The 20,677-nt window shown below is 43.1% G+C and overlaps 1 protein-coding gene across 3 annotated transcripts in view; it reads left to right on the top strand.

Annotated features, from left to right (window-relative positions):
• Positions 1 to 20,677, top strand: part of GPAT2 (glycerol-3-phosphate acyltransferase 2, mitochondrial) — a 36,536-nt gene that overhangs the window by 13,607 nt on the left and 2,252 nt on the right. The window contains exons 9-20 of one of the 3 annotated variants that reach the window (XM_072148912.1): positions 2,011 to 2,092; positions 3,818 to 4,030; positions 4,101 to 4,208; positions 5,164 to 5,249; positions 7,968 to 8,068; positions 15,267 to 15,337; positions 17,278 to 17,539; positions 17,816 to 17,949; positions 18,031 to 18,108; positions 18,801 to 18,932; positions 19,138 to 19,258; positions 19,656 to 19,727. In XM_072148912.1, coding sequence (XP_072005013.1) covers positions 2,011 to 2,092; positions 3,818 to 4,030; positions 4,101 to 4,208; positions 5,164 to 5,249; positions 7,968 to 8,068; positions 15,267 to 15,337; positions 17,278 to 17,539; positions 17,816 to 17,949; positions 18,031 to 18,108; positions 18,801 to 18,932; positions 19,138 to 19,258; positions 19,656 to 19,727 — 1,460 coding nt within the window. Of the gene's footprint in view, positions 1 to 2,010; positions 2,093 to 3,817; positions 4,031 to 4,100; positions 4,209 to 5,163; positions 5,250 to 7,967; positions 8,069 to 15,266; positions 15,338 to 17,277; positions 17,540 to 17,815; positions 17,950 to 18,030; positions 18,109 to 18,800; positions 18,933 to 19,137; positions 19,274 to 19,655; positions 19,728 to 20,677 lie in introns of all 3 variants that reach the window. The other 2 variants (XM_072148914.1, XM_072148913.1) reach the window with 2 other exon arrangements.

Here is a 20,677-nt window from a genome sequence, read left to right as displayed (position 1 = left end):
CACCCAAGGCTGCGGTGTGGCTGGCATGGCAGCGTATGCTGCTGGGACAATGACCGTGTCTAATGCTAGTGGACTTACCCTATGCTGGTCAGGCGTCGGTTACAATGGCAGCGTTAGTGAGAGTAGCAATGCCAAGTCCGTGATCCTTCTGCTAGGAGTACTCCACAACCGTATCTGAAGGCAGAGAGGTGGCGGTCATCTTGAAAGGGAAAGGGAAGCCAGATGTCTTCTATCCACTGTGCAGCAGGTGCTGCGGCAGGCCGAGGAAGGTGGCAGGCATTGTGAAGTTCCAGAGGACTCGGGCTCTCCGGTGGCTAGGTAGCCCATGTGTGCTGCCGCCATCTTGGACCACTGCAAGTAAGTCGTTGGGACAGAAGCTGCGGTAAGAAATCTGTCAATCCCCCTGGCAGAGGATTGCAGAAGGGCTAAGATAGGTGAATTTTTGTTTTCTTATGTTTAGGTCCTGTGGAGAGCTGTATAAAGGCACCGAGATGTGGGTTAGAGTGGTGGGAACCCAAGGTCGGAGCAGGAGCTTGCTACAAGCGTCCTTTCTCCATCATAGCCAGGCCACTCTTGATCCCACTATTTATGTTCAAAAAGCTAATTATCTTATTTAAGGACCATTATGTCAACAACTTCTTTAACATCCTTATAACTCTCCAAACTCTGAATTTCATGCTGAATTTCTATTTGACTCATTGGCCCCAATCTGTATGCTTCAATGAGCACTTCCAATGAGCTCATGGCACGTTTGCAATGTAACAGTCAGTGATTCTAGCTCATGAATTCTTCACCCATGTCACCTCCTTTTGCAGTATCTAAGTGATCTACTACTGCTAATGTATGGCGGGAGGGCAGCTGTAGCAATGACTGCCACTAGGTCTTATTTTAAAGGGGAGGCCATTTTAAGCTCGAAAAAAATTGCACTAGTTCTCAGCTTGGGAGGGGAGGGGTTCTTATTTAAATGGAAACAGGGCATGAGTAAGTGCCCCTGGTTTATAATTTTTGATGGTAGATTTCCATACCATATCCGTCTAGATGTAATATCATTTTTTGGGGGTTCTATGGACTTTTGGCTTCAACACAAACTTCATATGTGATTCCAGTTACAAAGAGGTTTACCCACGTTCAGGATAGCACCCTCTGGGGCAGCTTTTGTATAATAATGGTAGAATTCACATACTTACCTCTCTGGAAGCCCCTCTGGTTGCAGTGGCAGCTTCTGGTCTCATCAGACTGAAACTCATGATGTTATATACATTCCGCATGAGCCATTGACTGGCCTGAGTTATAATAATTCTTTATTTATATAGCACACACATCGCTGCACACAGTTTGCCAAATTAGTCCCTGTCCCCAATGGGGCTCACAATCTAATCAACCTACCAGTATGTTTTGGAGTGTGGGGGGAAACCGGAGGACCTGAAGGAAACCCACACAAACACGGAGAGAACATACAAACTCTCTGCAGATGTTGACCTTGGGGCTTGAACCAGGTCCCCAGCACAGCAAGGCTGTAATGATAACCACTAAGCTACCGTGCTGCCCTACGAGTTGTGCAAGGACCATTACATCACTGGGGAAACGCCCTGAATGTTGCGAGCAACCAATCACTGGCTACTGCTGATGTTAAAGTCCCCCACCTACTTTCAGTGGGTTATATCCTAGCCCCCCGTTGTAAGGATATCGCTGGACCCCACCCAATGTATCCGTACAAAGGAGGGCTACAACGTGATGTGGAAGTTTATACACAATTTTAATGTTCATATATAGAGTTTTCAGGGAGGTTTGGTAATGATCCTGATTTGTTAGTTCCTAATGGCTACAAATTTTCTTTAATTAAGTCCATTTAATAGTGTTGAGTAGATATTCATTGGCAATACACACAGGTCACACTCCGCAGCAGTGAGGGGCAATGAAGTGCCCCCGTCTTTGGATGAGTGCACATTGCATACTGGGGGACACCATCCCAATGAAATAATTTGACCTATTGATTTTATGGGCTCTTAGGTGGTTCCTGCAGAAACTGGGAGTCGTCTTTATTCCACCAAATGGATCGTCCAAGCCTCTGAGCCGAGCTGTACTTTCTGTGGTGAGGGATGGAGCCGTGTTATGTCGATGCTGATTATGATTTCATGTACTTTATGCATTACTCCCTATGTTTTTGGCCTTTCAATACGGTTTTTACTTCACTTCAAGTTTTCTGTGTGAGGGGCAGGATATTAGGTAATTTACCAATATACCTAATAATACCTATAATAGTTCTGCTCCGCTTTCTTAATATGTAATGTGAAGCCTCCTATCTTTTACCTCATCAGCCAGAGATTCCTGTCCATAACATGGCTGCAGATGGAGGGTCATGTGATCTCTATCTGACCATGAGCAATCACCCTGCCAGGAGCTTAATATTGTATTTATGAGTACAATCATAAGGTCATTGGAAGGGACATTGGTCATGGAGAGATAGAGATCACATGATTAAAGACCTTTCTGATTCAGAGGCTTCACTTGAAACAAACACAACATTTGATAGATGTATATTGTTAAATATCCTTAAATCATGCTGATATTACAAAAACCATGTGGCAAACCCCTTTAAATAGTCAGTGTGGCGCATGTGTCATAGTTTTTGGGCTGCCACTTTTTCAGTTCCCTGAAGTTGGCCTACGTAATCATTGCAATGTATCTCGAGTGTTTTTTCCTTTGTGATACGTGTAATGAGTTGCCTGTTTACTCTCACTTTTGGGACTGTTTGTGGTGTGCAACTTTTTAGTCCCAAATAGTAGTTTTCCAAAACTAAGTCTGGGTTTAGCATGCTCTGTATTGCGACTTATCAGGCGCAAGAATGGAGCATTTCCAAGCCCAAAAGTCGCAAGTTGCACAAACATCTGGGCTACAAAGATAAATCCGGCCACTGCATTGCATCCTGGAGGCAGATAACTTTGGTAAGCTGCTTCATTCTGCACCTAAAACTGCAAAAAGTTGCACAAAAAAAAAGAAAAAGGAAGCAATAGGTGTGGTACATGTACCCCAGTAACTTTTAAAGATAACCTTTCACCAACCCCAACTTTATGCATTTTTGGGCATTGTGTCTCTAATCCTGACATATTTTGGAATTTTGGGTCTAACCTTCACCATTTCTCGGCAAACAGTGTCACCATTATCAAATCTCTGCTGTCAGATGGGCGGAGCCAGGATGTCCATCCAGCGACAGACCCACCCATCTTTGCTAATTAGGAAAGTTCGAAAAGCCACAATGGTAATGAGCCTCTCTACTATCAGATAGGTGGTCCTGGACTGGAGCTGACATCTTGGCTCCTCCTATTTGACAGTAGAGATCTGATAATAGTGACAGTGATTGACCGAGAAAAATAGGGGCTAGAGAGAAAATTCCAAATATGACCCCTATTAAAGGGCGTAGAAAGTTTTGAGACAGTGAAAGTAGTAAATGGTCCTCTTAAGGCAAACTTTGCATAAATCGATAGTAAAAGTAAATTCGAGAAATGTTTTAATAGATCCTGCTTCTTTCTCCATTCAGGCCTTTTCCCTCTTTTATTTGATTTTCCAGCTGAAATTCCTGCTGAATTCTGTCTTTCTAGCAAGACGGACATGTGTCAGATTACATATAAGTGCTATGGAGAGGGGAGGGGAGCAGTGAGTCGCAGCAGCTAGGTCCCTCAGCCCAGAGACCACAGAAGGAGTCCAGAACTATTATGAACAGGAGTAGTGTCACTCATTCATGTACACACTGGACTACTTGTTTCTTTACAGTTTGTAAGATTAGGGGGTTTTCATCATATTTTATCACATTTGATAGTATGCCGAGACCCTGCTCACAGAGGGCCAGAATCTGCTAGTGTTTTTGGAGACCACATCCTCTCCAGGGTGTCACAGAGTGTCTCCCGCAGCTCAGGAATGGGCCGGGATGATGATGTCAGCCGTACAGTCCGGAGCGGTTCAGGACATCCTTATCGTACCTGTGGGTATCTCCTATGACACCCGTCCAGAATCTCTTAGCAGTGGCAGAGAGGTGAGTCTGCACCAATACATAAGATGCTGGTCCACCCACTTCCCCTGTAACTTCTGTCTTGTTCCGTCAGCTGGTGTCTTTCCTGGGATTATGGCGATACCTCACGTCTGCCTTCTGTCCGTGGTCCAGCTTTCTGGGTTGCGCACGTGTGGATTTTGCTCAGCCCTTCTCACTACAGGTGGGTCTTGTGATTTGTGTGCATTATTCAGTTCTGACTGTACCTAGTGACACTACGTGATGAGCCTCATGAATTAGGAAAAGCTTCTGGGAATGAAAGGAACACATTCTGTACACATGGGAACTGGTTTATCTTCACGCTTATCTCTTGGGATTTTAGGTGTTTGTCTGACAGCACTATTGTTTCCATCATTTCCAGTATAATTTTTGTTTGTTATAATTTTTGGATAGGTTATCCATATCTTATTGTGTGCGGTATCCGGCACCCTCAGCTGATTATAGAGACCACAGCATTCAGCACTGTAGACTCTATACTGCTCACCCACTATAGTGGCTGTGTCTCGTATTGCAGTTTAAAGGGAACCTTTCACCAGATTTTACCCCATTAACCAACCAACCCCCTCAGGTAGGGGATGAAATGTCCTATATTGTTCTAAATTATTTTCTTTTAGTCTGTGAAGTTTCGGCAGAACTTTCTAGCACATGTTTGGTCGAAATTTAGAGAATTCTGTCATTGACATTGCCCCTGGAAACTAAGGAGCCACGACTAGTACTTGTACCCATCCAAACTTGTGCTACATTTTTGTAAAAAATTACTGTTTTCTTTTGGCCACAATCCCTAATGTTGTTTTTCAATCAAGCTCTGAATGTTTTCTGATAATCTTCATTTCTATGTAGTTAATATTGTAGAAGTTGTATCTGATAATGTTATATATTCTTACATTGAATGGCTGAGTAAGTATAAGACTTGTATAACATTATGTAATAGATATGTTTCATTGGCGGAGTGAAGGGCTGAACCTAGCGGGTGGTTCTTCTGAGTCAGAATAAGTCAGATGTTTCCAAGAGTCTGACATTATATGGACGTTGTGGCCAGACATTGCCACCCACCTCAGTAATTGTTTGGTGACAATAATTGTGATTATTAAGAATCGGTTGTCTCCTTTCTGTCACAGGAGTACATAAGCAGTTATACATGGAAACATTCAGCTCCAGGGCCATGCTTGAGGGACGCTCTTCTACCTCGAATTCTTGGGACAAGGTAATAAAGATGAGATTTCTATACTGTACTTGACATTGGGTGCAGTTGTCTGGGAGCTGGAAGTATAGGGGCTACTACAGTGTGTATAACTCTAGAGTACCATTGGGTGATGGGATATCAGTAGGACATGCTAGCACTTTATAACCATGGGGGTCTGACCTCCTGGTGCTGTTTTATCATTTAATATTCATCCCTGCATGTTGTTGCTTAGCTAACCGGCTCAGAGGGTGAATGGGCCTGATTAATTTCCTGCCATAGTTGGATATATAAAGAACTTATAAGGGGACCTGCTTATAAAGGAAATCTGTCATCAATTTTGACCATAATAAACTACAGACAGTGCTAGGTGTAGGCCCTGGAGAGCTGTGTAACCATACCTTTGTATGTGTAGTTAGTAAAAGTGAGCTTTTACTCCAAGTTTGCAGTTCCTGCAAGAGTGGATCTTTCAGCCTGAAGAGCTTTCTGCTCCTTGCAATGAGCTGCCCTCCAGCCCCTCCCCTCGGAGTGACTGCTGTAATTATCCAATGAAATCCTACTGGTAGCAGAGGGGAAGGGGCTGCGGAGCAGCACAGTAAAGAGCAGAGAGCTCTTCAGGCTGAACGACCCATCCAGAGCTCTTGCAGGACCTGGCAGAGCTGGATTATGACATCTCTTTTCATAGTCCTGTCAAGACAACATACGCACAGGTGTGGCTACACTATTCTCCTAGGACAATACCTCACACTGCCACACTGTGGTCAAAACTGCTGGCAGATTCCCTTATCATTGATACATTAGACCCTTTACTTTAACCCTACATGATGGACCCTACGTATTAAGATGATGCCCCCTTATCTGTATATCAGAATTACATGGAAACCATTGCAGCACTTGTGGTTATTCTATCTTTTTTTCATTAGTAATCACGCACTGTGAGGAAGGTGTGATAATGACACAATAACAGCCGTAGTAAGATAAAAAGTAATAGTATTTCATCTGTCAGCAGGAGAACATTTCATTCTATCCTATCCCGGGGTATTTATATCCCCACATGGGACTGCGCTTTACAGATATTCTCTAAAATAATGACACATATTATTTCTTGCATAAATAGGAACAGAGGAACTGTGTGGGCTGTGCTCTCCATTTCTTAAAATCATTTACAGCTCCTTAATCAAAATATCACATGGATTCCTATAGTAGCTTAGCGGTGGTGCAGGAGATGGTTTCAGGCTGGTGCAGATTTAAAGGTAGTATTTATCTGGGTTGTCCACTGCCCCTGTGCCAGTGCTTTCCTATAAAAACAACAGGGTTAGGGTTAAAACACAGGTCTGTGGTCCATCCATGAATGACGTACCACACAGTGTCCTGTCCATGTAAAGGGGGAGGTGCCCATCCATATAAAGGGGAAGGTGCCCATCCATATAAAGGGGAAGGTGCCCATCCATATAAAGGGGGAGGTGACCATCCATATAAAGGGGAAGGTGCCCATTCATATGAGGTGAAGTTGCCAATACATATAAGGCTAAATTCACACTGCCGTGAGCCCGCCGCGCCGTAGCACGGCGGGCACACAGCAGCGCGGGGAGAGGAGGTGAGCGCAGCTCACCCCCGCCCCTCTCCATAGGAAGTAATGGCGCACGGCGCCGTAGTAATACGGGGAAAGATAGGACATGTCCTATCTTTCCCCAGGCTACGGAACGGTACGGTGCAGCACGTGTGCTGCACCGTACCGCTCCCGTACAGGGCCGTGAGCCCATAGAAGTGTATGGGGGACGTATATCGGCCGCATATACGTCCCCCATACTGTAGTGTGAACGTAGCCTAAAGGGGAAGGTGCCCATCCATGTAAAGGGGAAGGTGCCCATCCATGTAAAGGGGAAGGTGCCCATCCATGTAAAGGGGAAGGTGCCCATCCATGTAAAGGGGAAGGTGCCCATCCATGTAAAGGGGAAGGTGCCCATCCATGTAAAGGGGAAGGTGCCCATCCATGTAAAGGGGAAGGTGCCCATCCATGTAAAGGGGAAGGTGCCCATCCATGTAAAGGGGAAGGTGCCCATCCATGTAAAGGGGAAGGTGCCCATCCATGTAAAGGGGAAGGTGCCCATCCATGTAAAGGGGAAGGTGCCCATCCATGTAAAGGGGAAGGTGCCCATCCATGTAAAGGGGAAGGTGCCCATCCATGTAAAGGGGAAGGTGCCCATCCATGTAAAGGGGAAGGTGCCCATCCATGTAAAGGGGAAGGTGCCCATCCATGTAAAGGGGAAGGTGGCCATTTGTATGAGGTAAAGATTGCCATTCGAATGAATGTGCGAATGAAAATGAATGTGCCCATACACATGAGGTAAAGGTGTCATATATATATATTATGGTGCCAATATATGTGAGGTGAAGGTGCCCATACACACGAGGTAACAGTACAGAAATGTATGAGGTGAAGGTTCCTATGTGTATGAGGTAACGGTGCCCATACATATGGGGTGGAGGTTTGTTAAATCCACCAATTTCAGTGGCACGAGCTGTCTCATCTATGGATATCTAATAGATGAGAGTTTTGTATATAGTAGCCTATATCTATAGCATGCATGTGTATGAGGGACTGAGAGGAATAGCTGCCATGTACCACCAGGGAAGACGACATATAATCTTGTAGCGCCTGCCTGTCACTTGTCACTGTTGTTTTCCTTTTCTCTTATTCTGTCCTGCCTGTAAATGACTTTTCCTTTGTTACCTGTGCAGACATAGCATGTTTGATGAGACTGCGCCAGATAGGGGTCCGGAAACACCCGATGAGACACAGAAAGCCTTGGTCGATGGATTCCTACTGCATTCATTGAGAGGTACCACAGTGTGATTTTCTTGTAGCTGCACAATCTCTTTAATCTTTCAAGCTTAGAGATGAATATATATTCTATATAGTGATGTGTACTACACAGTCACCACCAGGCAATAGTGCTGAACTCTCAGTTTGGACCTGGACTTATTGATGGATTGTGGTGGACATGGATTTGACACCCGGACCCTACTTGTCCTGGCAGGGATTGGCCAGGGGGACGCTGATAGAGAAGTCATAATAAATCTCCCCCAATATGTGTGTAGGAAATGCTGCTGTAAGTGGTTGTCATTACTGCTTTTTACATTGTAGTTGTTGGGTAGCGTATTGGCAGCGCCCCATGTAGGGGCAGCATAGCCCATAAAGTCATTAGAAGTTTTTATTTAAATTGACCTCTGATGTTTCAGTACTTACTGTACAAAAGGGCCCCAAACAAAAGGCTCTTGTATTTATTTAAAGCTTAGAAATGTAAATATGTGCAGATTCGGAGAGATGGCATTCAGCCAGGGCAGAGGCCTTGTACCGAGTCTGACTAATACATTGTGCAGAGAATAACTGCATCCAGAGCTTTGTTCTGGTGTTACGTGACATGTTCTTTGTGCCCGGTGTCCTCTCTTACAAAATAGAAATGCGTCCCTCTCATAAACATGGCCTCCATGGCCTGTCCATCCACTCGTGACATCATGCTGCACATGTCTTGTGTGGGGATTTTTTGGTTTGTTAATGTCTGATTCGAAGATGACTGCTGTCACTGACTAGAAAAAGGGGGTGCAGTCACAAATATTAAAGGGAACCTGTCAACATAGAAAAGTTTGGATGATGTCTGGTAGCAGTCCTGGAGATCTGTGTAACCATACTGTTCCTTTTTGGTGTTAGTAGTATTTTTATTCCATGATTGTAGCTGGACGGCAAGCTCTGTACTGCACTGGTGTGCAAGATTTCTTTAATGTACTGCTCCTGGGGGAAGGGGCTGTGCTGCTCAGTACAGAGATCTCACATGCCAGTGAAACACGGTTCTACAAGTCCAGGTGCAACTCGGTGCTACAAGTCCAGGTGCAACTCGGTGCTACAAGTCCAACTGCCTGAAAGTGGACAGATCATTTTCCATTGAAGGAGCGGGGAGACCGTTACTTAGGTTGGTTACATGTGGCTGTGACTACTACAGTGTATGACACATTGGTGGTTCACTTGCTCTGCTCCGTCTTCTGTCACACAATCCATCTCCTCTCCCACGTTGTCTCCGTACCGCTGACATTACTTAGTGTTTCTCCCAGACTTGGATCTCTCCTATAATTTCGGGTTCTTATGTCCTGTTAGACGACCAGGTAACAAAGTCAGACTTTGAGAGGCGTGACACTGCTCCACGTTGTAGGCGAGCGGCAGATGGATGCCTTCTCATTTCTTCCCTCATCACGGATGTAAATTGCTCCTTGTCGCTTTGTCTGGAAGCCTTTTGAACACTTTGATATGTTGGTGATTTGCGTGTACGGCTGAAGTGATCCTTTATCAGCTGACAGGCGCCCAGCACAATACAGAGGGGGCAGAGAGGTGCCCTGTGCTGTGTTATGTAAGAGGGACACTCTACACGTAGTAAACACATAGTAATAATGGACGTGTCCTCATGTATTGTCCGCTCTGCATGTGTGCTTTTGTCTGGCCATTTAGGTCAGTGAATGCTCTAATTACTACCATACATAACACACATCTATGTCACACACCCCAATCTTCATTGTGAAATTATTTATTTATTTATTTTTACAGAAATAAACCATGTTAGTTGTTTACAAGGTGTCGAGGGGAATCTGTCAGCAGTTTCATGAGTGTTAAAGTGGTTGCGCACTTAACCTCATGTGTTTTTGTAATGTGTGTGCAAGTGTGGGGGGCCGGATATTATATTAATTAAGCAATACCCCAGGGGCCATTCTGACTAATTAGCATAATTGTTAGAGTTGATTTTTACAAGGAAGGAGGCCATGGATAACATATATAAGAAGATTGGCACAGTCATGATGCCTGGATCTAGGAGTAAGTGTCCCGAGTTCATAATGATGGATTTTGATGATAGATTTCCTTTAACCACCTAATTTAAGACGAGAAGACCTGCAGGGAGCATCGGAAAGGTGAGTATTGACTTTCTTTTTTTGCTGGGCATACTGGGGCTAGCTATATACTGGGGGGAGACTGGCTAGCTATATACTGGGGTTGCCTGGCTAGGGGGGCAAGGGGCTGGCTATATACTGGGGGGGCAGGGGCCTGGCTGGCTATATACTGGGGGGGGCAGGGGCCTGGCTGGCTATATACTGGGGGGGGCAGGGGCCTGGCTGGCTATATGCTGGGGTGGCAAGGGGCTGGCTATATACTGGGGGGCAAGGGGCTGGCTATATACTGGGGGGCAAGGGGCTGGCTGGCTATATACTGAGGGGCTGGCTGCCTAGCTATATACTGGTGCACAGGGGGCAGGATGGCTGTAAACAGTGGGCTGGCTAGCCATATACTGGAGGAATGCGCTTGCTGGCTATATACTGGGTGGCTGTGACCAATGTATTTCTCACCCTAGGCTTATACTCAAGTTAATAGGTTTTCACATTTTTATGGTAACATTCGGAGCCTCAGCTTATATTATATACAGTAGGTCCCAAATTTATATAAATTAAAATGTCAGCATGCAAAAAAAATTACACGTTACATCGGTCCATACACCAAAGTGTGAAAAAGTTATTGGCCCCAGAATATGATGAAATTGCAAATATTTTTTTTGGTACGAAAGATTAAAAAATTTTAAGATATAGTAAAACCTACATAAATTTGGTATCACTGAGATTGTACCAACCTGAAGAATAACCGAAAAAGTTTCCCTTTGGAGCACAGATTGAAAGCTGTTGAAAGAGCACTTGGAATTTATTTCCAGCTTTCCAGTACATTGCATGGAATATTAAATGGCGCCACTAAAAAGTACAATTTGTCCCACAGATAACAGGCCCATATACATCTCTGTAAACGGGAAAAATAAAAAATTTGGCGCTTTTGGAATGAGGGGAGTAAAAAACAGAAACAGAAAAAATGAAAAAGAGTCCTGTAAAGGTTAATGGGGTAAAATCTGGTGACAGGTTCCCTTTAACCCCTTAACGCTCTGCGCCGTAGCTCTACGGCGCAGAGGTATAAGGGATGTATGAAGAGGGCTCACAGGCTGAGTCCTCTTCATACAGAGGTGGGGGTTTTTGCATTTTGCACAAAACCCCCACCGCTAATAACCGCGGTCGGTGCTAGCACCGATCGCGGCTATTAACCCCCTAAACGCCGCCGGCAAAGTCGCCGGCGGCGTTTAAAAGACGGCGGCGCGCGGGCGCCGCCATCTTTTTTTCGATCGCCACGCCCCCGAACGTCATCGGGGGGCGGCGATCGGTTACCATGGTAGCCTCGGGTCTTCTTTTGACACGAGGCTACATGGTTTATGCAGGTTCGTTACAATGAGCCAGTGGCTCATTGTAATGTATAACCTGCAAAAATGCCATATATTGCAATACTGTAGTATTGCAGTATATGGTAGGAGCAATCTGACCATCTAGGGTTAATGTACCCTAGATGGTCTAAAAGATAGTGAAAAAAAAAAGAAAAAAAAAAGTTTAAAAAATAAAAAAAATTAATAAAATATTAAAAGTTCAAATCACCCCCCTTTCCCTAGAACGGATATAAAACATAACAAACAGTAAAAATCACAAACATATTAGGTATCGCCGCGTCCCAAAATGCCCGATCTATCAAAATATAAAAACGGTTAGGGCCGGCGGTGACCTCCGAGGCGGGAAATGGCGCCCAAATGTCCGAAATGTGACTTTTACACCTTTTTACATAACATAAAAAATGAAATAAAAAATGATCAAAATGTCGCACAGACCTCAAAATGCTAGCAATGAAAACGTCGCCTCATTTCGCAGAAAATGACACCTCACACATCTCCGTGCGCCAAAGTATGAAAAAGTTATTAGCGTCAGAAGATGGCAAAAATTTTTTTCTTTTTTGTACACATTCGTTTAATTTTTGAAAATGTATTAAAACACAATAAAACCTATATAAATTTGGTATCACCGCGATCGCACCGAACCAAAGAATAAAGTAGGCGTGTTATTTGGAGCGAAGAGTGAAAGTCGTAAAAACTGAGCCCACAAGAACGTGACGCACGTGCGGTTTTTTTTCAATTTTTCCACATTTGGAATTTTTTTTCAGCTTCGCAGTACACGGCATGTTAAAATAAATAACATTACGGGAAAGTAAAATTTGTTACGCACAAAATAAGCCCTCACACAGGTCTGTACACGGAAAAATGAAAAAGTTATGGATTTTTGAAGTTGGAGAGCGAGAAATGAGGCGAAAAACCCTCCGTCCTTAAGGGGTTAATACTGTAACAAAAGGAGGGGCCTGGAATCCCCGTAGAACATTGTAGTTTTATGATAAATTCTTATAGAAAGTGATGACTTGTAATTATTGCTACAATGTTAGTGATTCATAGGGTGACATCTGCTGTTCAGACCTTGTTTGTTTTTATGTGGTGATATGTGAAGCCAAATAAATCACCCAGACCCCTCTGCCCCCAGTGCTCCAGTGTAATATAATAATGGCACGTAACACAACTGCTGTCATCACTCCGGAGACCCCAGAACCGGAAAGGGGGGGGGGGGTGCATCACTGAGGTCTATCTCTATGCATAACGTTTTATCTGAATCTTAAAAAAAAAATAAAAAATCATTTAACCCTTTCGTGACCAAGGGTTGTTGCTGCCTGAATGTCCAGGTCAATGTTTGCACTTTTTGTGCTTTTCTTCCTTGATTTTTTTTTTTTTTTTTTTACTTGATTGGGACGTTTTCTTTTCTTTTTAGAATTTGACGGCAAATAACTAAAATGTGAAAGAATTCGGCTTTTTTCTACGTAGTAAAATTGAAAAAAAAACTTTACCAAAACATGTACAGTGTCAATCCATCGTCCTTCTCCAGCTTTAGCTACAGGTGTAGGGGGTGCATGTACTTCAGCAGACTGTCAGCTCCCTGCATCTCTTTTCTCCATTCTGCCTTCACATGACAAGTTGGAAGGTGGGGGGGTCACTTCAAACAATCGTGTCTCCTCAACTGTGGCACCTAGAAACAAGATTCCGGTGTGCTATTAAAAGGGGAGATATTTTTGGTACAAGAGGACAAGAAATATCCAGTGGTTAAATTAGTGTCAGGTGTGCAATCCTATATATAAAACCCACATTTTTTTTTACAATTTAAACATTGGATATCTCTGGTTCTATGGCACCTGGAAACACAACCCTGGTGCCATATTAACCCCTTCCCGACGCATGGAGAGGGCTCGCAGGCCGAGCCCTCTCCATAGCCGGTAAGTCTTTGCTGCATATTGCAGCAAAGGCTTACCGGTAAGACCCGCAATCGGTGGTAGCACCGATCGCGGGTGTTCTCACCTCGATCGCCGCCGGCAATGCTGCCGGCGGCTTCAAAGAGATGGCGCCGCATGGGCGCCGCCATCTTGTTGTGGATCGCTGCTCCCCGATGACGTCACGGGGAGCGGCGATCCGTCACCATGGTAACCTCGGGTGTTCCGAATACCCGAGGCTACTTCGTTTTAACCCATGCATTACAATGTGCTAATTGCACATTGTAATGCATGGGGAGTAAAATCCACATATACTGCCATACTGTAGTATGGCAGTATATGATTGGATCGATCAGACTACGTAGGGTTAGAGTACCCTAGGGAGTCTGAAAAATAGTAAAAGTAAAAATTAAAAAAAGTTTAAAAAAAAAAATTTATAATAAAAAAAACTAAAAATTCAAATCACCCCCCTTTCCCTAGAACTGATATAAAAATAAATAAACAGTAAAAATCATAAACACATTAGGTATTGCCGCGTCCATAAATTCCCGATCTATCAAAATATGATAATGTTTTTTCACTAAGTTTAACCCCGTAACGGAAAATAGCGTCCAAAGTCGAAAATGGCATTTTTTTGCCATTTTGAAAAATATAAAAAAATTAATAAAAAGTGATCAAAAGGTCGCACAGTCCCAAAAATTATAATAATGAAAATGCCATCAAAATTCGCAAAAAATGACACTATCCACAGCTCCGTACACCAAAGTATGAAAAAGTTATTGGCCCCAGAAGATGGCAAAATAAAAAAAAAATATTTTGTAGAGGAGGTTTTAATTTTTTTAAATGTATGAAAACATTATAAAACCTATACAAATTTGGTATCCCCGTAATCGCACCGACCCAAAGAATAAAGTAGACATGTCATTTGGGACGCAGAGTGAAAGCTGCAAAATCCAAGCCCACAAGAAGACGTCACAAATGTGGTTTTTCACCATTTTCACTGCATTTGGAATTTTTTTCCTGCTTCCCAGTACACGCCATGGAATATTAAATACTGTCACTATGAAGTGCAATTTGTTACGCAGAAAATAAGCCATAACACAGCTCTTTATGTGGAAAAATAAAAAAGTTATAGATTTTTGAAGTTGGTGAGTGAAAAATGGAAGTGAAAAAACTAAAAAAGGCCAAGTCGTTAAGGGGTTAAAGGGTAGATTCTCTTCTTTAATATGATACCAGAACTGTTTATAGGTGCCCAAATTCAGAAGATATAGCCGGTTGAAGTGGGTCGCTGTCATTACGTCTATAATTACGCATTCAGGACAGATGTGAAGGGGTTAATACATCAACCAGACCCATCATTGTTGTGGCTGATGCTGGACGATAAATCTGGTGTATCTTTACTTTATCTATACATGTAAATACCACCTGGTGGTTGGCTTACTTTGGGCAACAATTTAGCCAAATATTTTTGTGGCATCCTAAGCCACGCCTCCTTCCTGCTTAGTCACAACTCCTTGCGAAAAAATAAAATGATAAATGTGGTGTACAGCATATAGGACTGTATTGTAGCAAATTTAGTGGAAATTCTGGCCCAATGAGCTTATTAAATCTCCCCCTTTCTGTCTATATAGTTCTCTGTATATAGTGGGTTTCCTCTGGGTACTCCGGTTTCCTCCCACACTTCAAAACATACTGTTAGGTTGTTTAGATTGTGAGCCCCATGGGGACAGGGACCAATTTGACATGCTTGTGCAGCGCTGCGTAATCTGTGTGCGCTATATAAATAAAGAATTATTATTATTATAAGGAAGCTTAACCCTCTGCTGTCTGTCTTACAGCCGCCGTGTCTTGTTCGGCACTAATGCCTTCCCACATTATCTCCGCGCTTCTTCTCCACAAGTACAGAGCGGTGAGTACTCCAACCCCTGGGAATCTATACCAGGACACAACCATTGTCATAAATGTGAATATTTGGTGCCAAATGATGGATTTTTTTTTTTTTTTTACTAAAAATAACAATTTTACATAAAAATGATATTATACAGATATTTTTTTTATGGAAATCTATTTGTACAAACCAATTGTTGTGAATGACCTCAGTGTTAAAGGACCTATCAGACCCCCTCAGGTAGGGTATGAAATGTCCTTTCTAGTGTTCCATCTTTTTTTCCCCTGAGATTACTCAAATTTAGATGCTGACAGGATCCCGTTAAAGGGTTGTCCAGAATTGGAAAAGGATTAGGATTGCTTTGTTCTACGCTTGTATTTTGGTTGTACCTACTATTGCATTTTAGTGATAGGGGATGAGCTGCAATACCACAGATAACCTGATATGGTTCTATTTCTAGATAGAAAAACAGCAGCCCTTTAAATCTAGTCCTGGACGACTCCTTTAATGGATACAATGTGCTCTACACATTACAACAAGTGACCCTGTGTTTGTGTAATTGTTGTGATGCAGGCGGAGGCAGATCTCCCGGGTACATACATAGGAGCACTTTGCATAGGATTTGTTTGCTTGCATAATATAATGCACGGAAAAGCCGAGCTCCACATCTTTTATCGCAATTATGTGCAGATTATTTACAAGTACTGTACATTCTTCTCCCACAATGCACGGCACATTCATTAATCCATTGTGCAAGCTAGGGATGAGGCAAGTCCTCTAATGACTGAATATGCAATGAGTGTACACAACATGGGGGTCTGATGCTGGGAGTATCCCACATGATAAAGGCACACGGCCTCATTCCTATTGTTTCATATGACCATCTAATTACTATTTATTTGTTTATGTTATCTATAATCTGTAAAGCGCTACAGAATATGATGGCGCTATATAAATAAAGATTATTATTATAATGGGTATATAAAATTATAGTGCAAAAAAAATCTTTTTCTGGGTAATGCTGAATCCCCTAGAATAGGAGAGGACATTGTTGTAATCATGTCACTTTTTTGGTAATCGATTTGTGACTTAAAGGGGTATTCCCATGAAGACATGATTCTTAAATATACTCAGGATAACAAAAATAACACATTCTCTAATTCACTGTTATTACCAAAAATAAAGCATTTCACAGATATTATTCCAACCTGTCTCTATCATTCCCGGTGTTTACAATGTTGGTTGTCCCTGGATACGACCGTAAATCTTGTGACTGTGGTCGTTTATAGCTTCTCTGTCTGCACACTGCAGTGCTCTCTGTCTCCTGCCCCTCCCCGTACATTACAAGACCAGCTCAGACACAGGCACTTCCTGCCAGGAAGCAGTATGCAGATAGTTACTCTACAAGCTACAGGCAAGATAAGTAGAGCTGACTCTTTGTTTTATTGATTAGGTGAGGGAGCAGAGCTGAGAGTGTCATTGTGTTTTATATCCATCTCATGATTCTGATCTGTCTCATATCTCTTTCTATGTGTCAGATACTAGTAGAAGGTTCAGAAGCTAAATGAAAGTGTATATAAACCTTGTATCCTGATAATCTAAGCATGTTGTCAGCACATTGTCAGCTGATCTGATAGGACTACAGGGATCATAAAGTGTCTGCTTAGGGACTTCCCGCCCACACTCTGGAATATTACACTGACCATCAGTGATAGGAGCTAAAACAGCAATAAAAAAATTAAAAAAGGACCTTTTAATTTATTGCCACAAAAAAGAAGTTATGACCCATAAACCACAAAGTATAAAATTAACTAAAAACGCCCCGGTCATTAAAGCCATTTTAAGGTCTGGTCAGGAGGGGGTTGAGTGGACATTGTCTCCATGGTAGCAGCCAAACAAACAAAGCCCTCGTAGTGTCATCCTGCAGCCAGACTTTCCCACTGTCCTCTGTGTATTTTCAGGGGGTCTCTGTGTCCACCCTCCATTCTGAACTCCCCTCGATAATGGAAGAAATTCTTCTCCATGGGTTTGATGTTGGATTTTCTGGTCGGCGATGGGACGTTCTCCGTCACGGCCTCCACATCCTGCGCCGCTCCACTGTACTGTATTGTGCTCCTTCACACGATGTGTATGTGCTGTGCACAGAATCACCAGATTGTATAAGAGAACTGGCCCAGAAGAGCTCCTCCCTGCTGCCCGTCTTCTTGTATGAAGCCATAGGAGGTAACTGTATACAGTATGTACAGAACTTCTATTCTGGATGAATAATTCCGTCATCTTAAAGGAACACTCCAGTCACAAGTGATGCATTGGATTATACTTTATGCACGGGCTGAAGGGAGGAGCAGGGCTCTAGGTGCTAGCAATACAAAGGGGATGAGTCCTGCACCAGGTATCATACAATGAATTGGCTTGGACTGGAGAGTTCCTTTTAGGAATATAAATCGCCATAAATTCCTCCTATTGAGTGATACTTTTCCTTGTACCCATCTCTTGCAGCCTGTGCCCTCCATGCCCTCCTGGCTCAGCTCCCCAGCCTATGTGTGGCAGACATTTATTTCACCCAGGATGAGATCACAGAAATGGTGATGTGCCTCTGCTCCTTACTGCACAAGGACATATCGCTCCAGCCGGTACATCATGGTACTACCATGTTTTGGGTTATTTTTGGATGATGCAGTCATTTGGCTAATGTCTTCCCCCTTTCCTTCTAGCCGTGTCAGAATGTGTATCTTCTGTGTCAGGATATCCTGGACAAGCTGGTTCACTGCGGTCTTCTTTCTATGTATGAGGTAAGTGTGAGAATAAAAGGGGTTGTCCACTACTGTTTTATAGATCTCTGCTTGCTTTCATTCTATAAGAACTATTGTTTACTTCCGGTGGATAAAAAACGGCGCCTGGTCATGTGATGTCACACAGGTGCATGGCTCGTTATATCCCTGGTCATGTGATGTCACACAGGTGCATGGCTCGTTATATCCCTGGTCATGTGATGTCACACAGGTGCACGTCTCGTTATATCCCTGGTCACGTGATGTCACACAGGTGCACGGCTCGTTATATCCCTGGTCATGTGATGTCACACAGGTGCACGTCTCGTTATATCCCTGGTCACGTGATGTCACACAGGTGCACGTCTCGTTATATCCCTGGTCACGTGATGTCACGCAGGTGCACGGCTCGTTATATCCCTGGTCATGTGTTACTGTGTTAACAGGTTACTGTTAATAAGCCTTGCACCTGCGTGACATCACATGACCAGAGACTGGTTATATATCCACAGAAAGTAAACAATGAAGTTTCCTGTAGAATAACAGCAAGCAGAGATCTAACAGTGAGGAATCGATAAAAAAAAAGTATATTTTAAAATTATTTAACTTTTCATTATACAGACAATATTAATCGTCTGCTGAAAGTGGACAACCCCTTTAAATCTGTTCAGTTAGAAGATGGAGATCTTTTTAAGTCCCTTTGCTTTTCCCAGGATCCCACTGCACCTCCAGCATGTGACACGGGGAGACGGCGTTTCATAGACCAGCTAATGTGGAGAGAAATAGATGACCTGTCCGATAGTGACAGCGACTGCATCGGAGAGATCACCAAACGCCACTATAAGGTGGTCGTAGTCATATTTTTCTGTAATGCCCGAACACAAAGACAATTTTTACCTTTAAGATTGCAACATACCAAAAGGTCCCAAAAGGGTCAGGGACCCCCAGGATCCTAATAATACATATTTATATAGCACCATCACATTCTGCACTTAATATACAAGAAAATTTAAAAAAATGTTGTGTTTTTCTTTCCCTTGCTGCCAGTAGTTGTGGAGAACCGGTCGTCACGCAGACTTCTTTACCTTTCTTTGTCACCTCATGAATCCGGTGCTGAAGACGTACGAGAGAGCGGCAGTGTTCCTGCAGGAGGACGGGATGTCTGGACACGGTATGAGGCAACATGGTACAAGAAGACTGCAGCCCCCCCCATCCAAGGCTTATACTCGAGTCAATACGTTTCCCCAGTTTTTTGTGGTGAAACTGGATGGCTCAGCTTATACTCAAGTATATGCAGTATATTTTATAAGTGTAACTCAAGAAAAATATTTTTTTTTGGTCCCTGTGACAATTTGGAGGATTTTGGATTGACAATTAAGCTTCATTGCAGACAACCTTAGAGTACATCACTGCAGCCTAGGGCTAAAGTTCAGTAACTTACATGCATGCAGAGATTTCACAGTGGGCGGTCGTCTGTAAGTCAAGGACTGCCTGTGCTACCTCCTGTGAAATAGAAATCTTCAGTAGTTGTTATTTTAGTAATAGTTATACAGGTCCTTTACCCACAGAGATGGAGACAGACTATGTCCACCGGCTGCACCAGTACCTACTGCAGAGGGCTCGTGAGGATCACTCCTATGGTAAGTTTCTTTAATTTTATAAAACTGGACATAGACCCCATTCATACAGGTGTATTCATTCCATATATCTGCAGGGGACTCCCAGCATCATATATAACTATGATGATGGAAGTCCATGTCCTGGGTCAGGGTTCAATTACAGCCTAAATATACCCCTGAAAATGGGGCCTCACGAGGAAGCTCAAGCCCCTTGTCATATGGAAAAGGCTAGAGAGATTGTCAGGAAAGAAACTACGATAAAATAACAAAGCAAACCCTAAAGAAACAGAACTAGAACAGTCCAGTAGCGACCTCCAGGTAATTGCCACAGCTAGACGCGTGCCGCAGCACTGTCATCCGAAGGTTCGGGACAAATATTTTCTGTAATTTTTGTTTGGTTAAAAAAACTAACTAAATACGTGAATGGAATGGAAACACAGAGCGGTAACTTCATTCAGTCTGAGAGATGTGAAAAGTTCACAGTGAAATGACAGTAAAATTGCCTTCCTGCGATGATTTGTAGCACAGTGATCCGTAATATCGGCCTTCATCCAGCTAGCCTCTGCACCCCTACATACACCGCGCCCCTTGTTATTCCAGTAATGGGGCAGAAGTCACTAAATATTTCTACATGTACAGTGATTTCGGTAATTGTGTTCCCCATACACCACTCATTATTCGATCCAAGAACTAGAAATAGAACAGAACAGATCCCCGTATATTTCTTGATTGTATTTATTATTATGTCACCCGGTTAATATGAAGGATGTTTGTTTTTCTATCAGGATTTTTACAAAGTATTAATAAGAAATGACACGGCCTAAATGTGCCAAATAATTATATGCATAACGACATGTAGATAGCATGTTATAGAGAAGGGGGAGCTGAGTAGATTGTACATATTGCCCTATCTGCAGGTAGAAGGTTATAGAGCAGGAGGAGCTGAGTTAATTGTATATGGTGTTCTATCT

The sequence above is a fragment of the Engystomops pustulosus genome, chromosome 4, assembly GCF_040894005.1.
Source record: "Engystomops pustulosus chromosome 4, aEngPut4.maternal, whole genome shotgun sequence".
Lineage (NCBI taxonomy): Eukaryota > Metazoa > Chordata > Amphibia > Anura > Leptodactylidae > Engystomops > Engystomops pustulosus.
This window is presented reverse-complemented; position numbering and strand designations above follow the sequence as displayed.